Source organism: Pinus tabuliformis, chromosome 9, assembly GCF_031772625.1.
Source record: "Pinus tabuliformis cultivar Carrire ecotype Pingquan chromosome 9, CPIR1, whole genome shotgun sequence".
Classification (NCBI taxonomy): Eukaryota; Viridiplantae; Streptophyta; class Pinopsida; order Pinales; family Pinaceae; genus Pinus; species Pinus tabuliformis.
The window spans coordinates 430,628,636-430,629,567 of NC_142307.1; the positions used below are offsets into that span (position 1 = coordinate 430,628,636).

Consider the following 932-nt stretch of genomic DNA (forward strand, 5'->3'; position numbering starts at 1 on the left):
GTCATGAAGGGTACCAATATTCACTTCAATGAATTCCCCTGGGTCAATTTTCTTATCATCTTTTCTCTTTGATGCATCATGTCTGTCAAACACTTGCTCCAAGGCTACACGTTCCCTAGGAGTGGGATTTGTCACCACATTACACTCCTCATAATCACATCCTTCCTCTTTGTAGCCAACCTTAAATTTAGAAAATTCCTCCATGTTATTTAAAAACGAACCACCTAGCTTTCATCATTAAAGATTTGCCAATGCTCTAGATTATTAGGAACTGATGGCCTAAAGACAATCTCCATCTTAATTTTATCATCCACCAAATTATCTCCAAGCTTGAATGTAGATGCAACAACAACCAGCTCATCAACTTGTTTATTTCCTTCCCTAGGAATTGCTTGAAGGTCTAATGCATCAAAATATTCCATATTATTCCAAACAACATTATGATACTTCTTTAATCTATCATTCTTGCATGCAAATTGATTCTTAGTTTGAAGAATGACTAGATCAAAATCCCCCTTGATACTAAGCAACTTTATCCCCAAGTCTTTTGCCAACTCAAGACCCAACAATAGAGCCTCATACTCTGTTACATTGTTGGTAGCATCGAATTCCAATCTATAGGCAAACTTGAATATGTGACCAAGAGGAGAGGTAAGGACAATTCCAACACCCTTACCATACCTAGAATGGGCACCATCAAAATTCATGTGCCAAACTCCATCTTTCTTACAATCCACCTCCTTCTCCAAAGGAGGAAAAGAGTTAGCTAGGATAGCATAGTTTCCCAAGTTATTAGATTCATACACAATTTCAGTATGAGGCTCCTTGGGATTTTCTATATGAAACTTTCTCTCCAATTCCCTATCCAATCTAATCATGATGCCCTCATTATTAGGGATGGTAACATAACTTAAATCCATTTGCAAACTACC

General features: G+C 37.3%; 1 protein-coding gene across 1 annotated transcript; it reads right to left on the bottom strand.

Moving 5' to 3' along the window:
• Positions 1-224: 224 nt before the first annotated feature.
• LOC149148994 (uncharacterized) lies at positions 225-920 on the bottom strand. Its single transcript, XM_089442346.1, has one exon. The coding sequence runs from the start codon at positions 918-920 to the stop codon at positions 225-227; it is 696 nt and encodes a 231-aa protein (XP_089298472.1).
• Between the last annotated feature and the right edge of the window lie 12 nt (positions 921-932).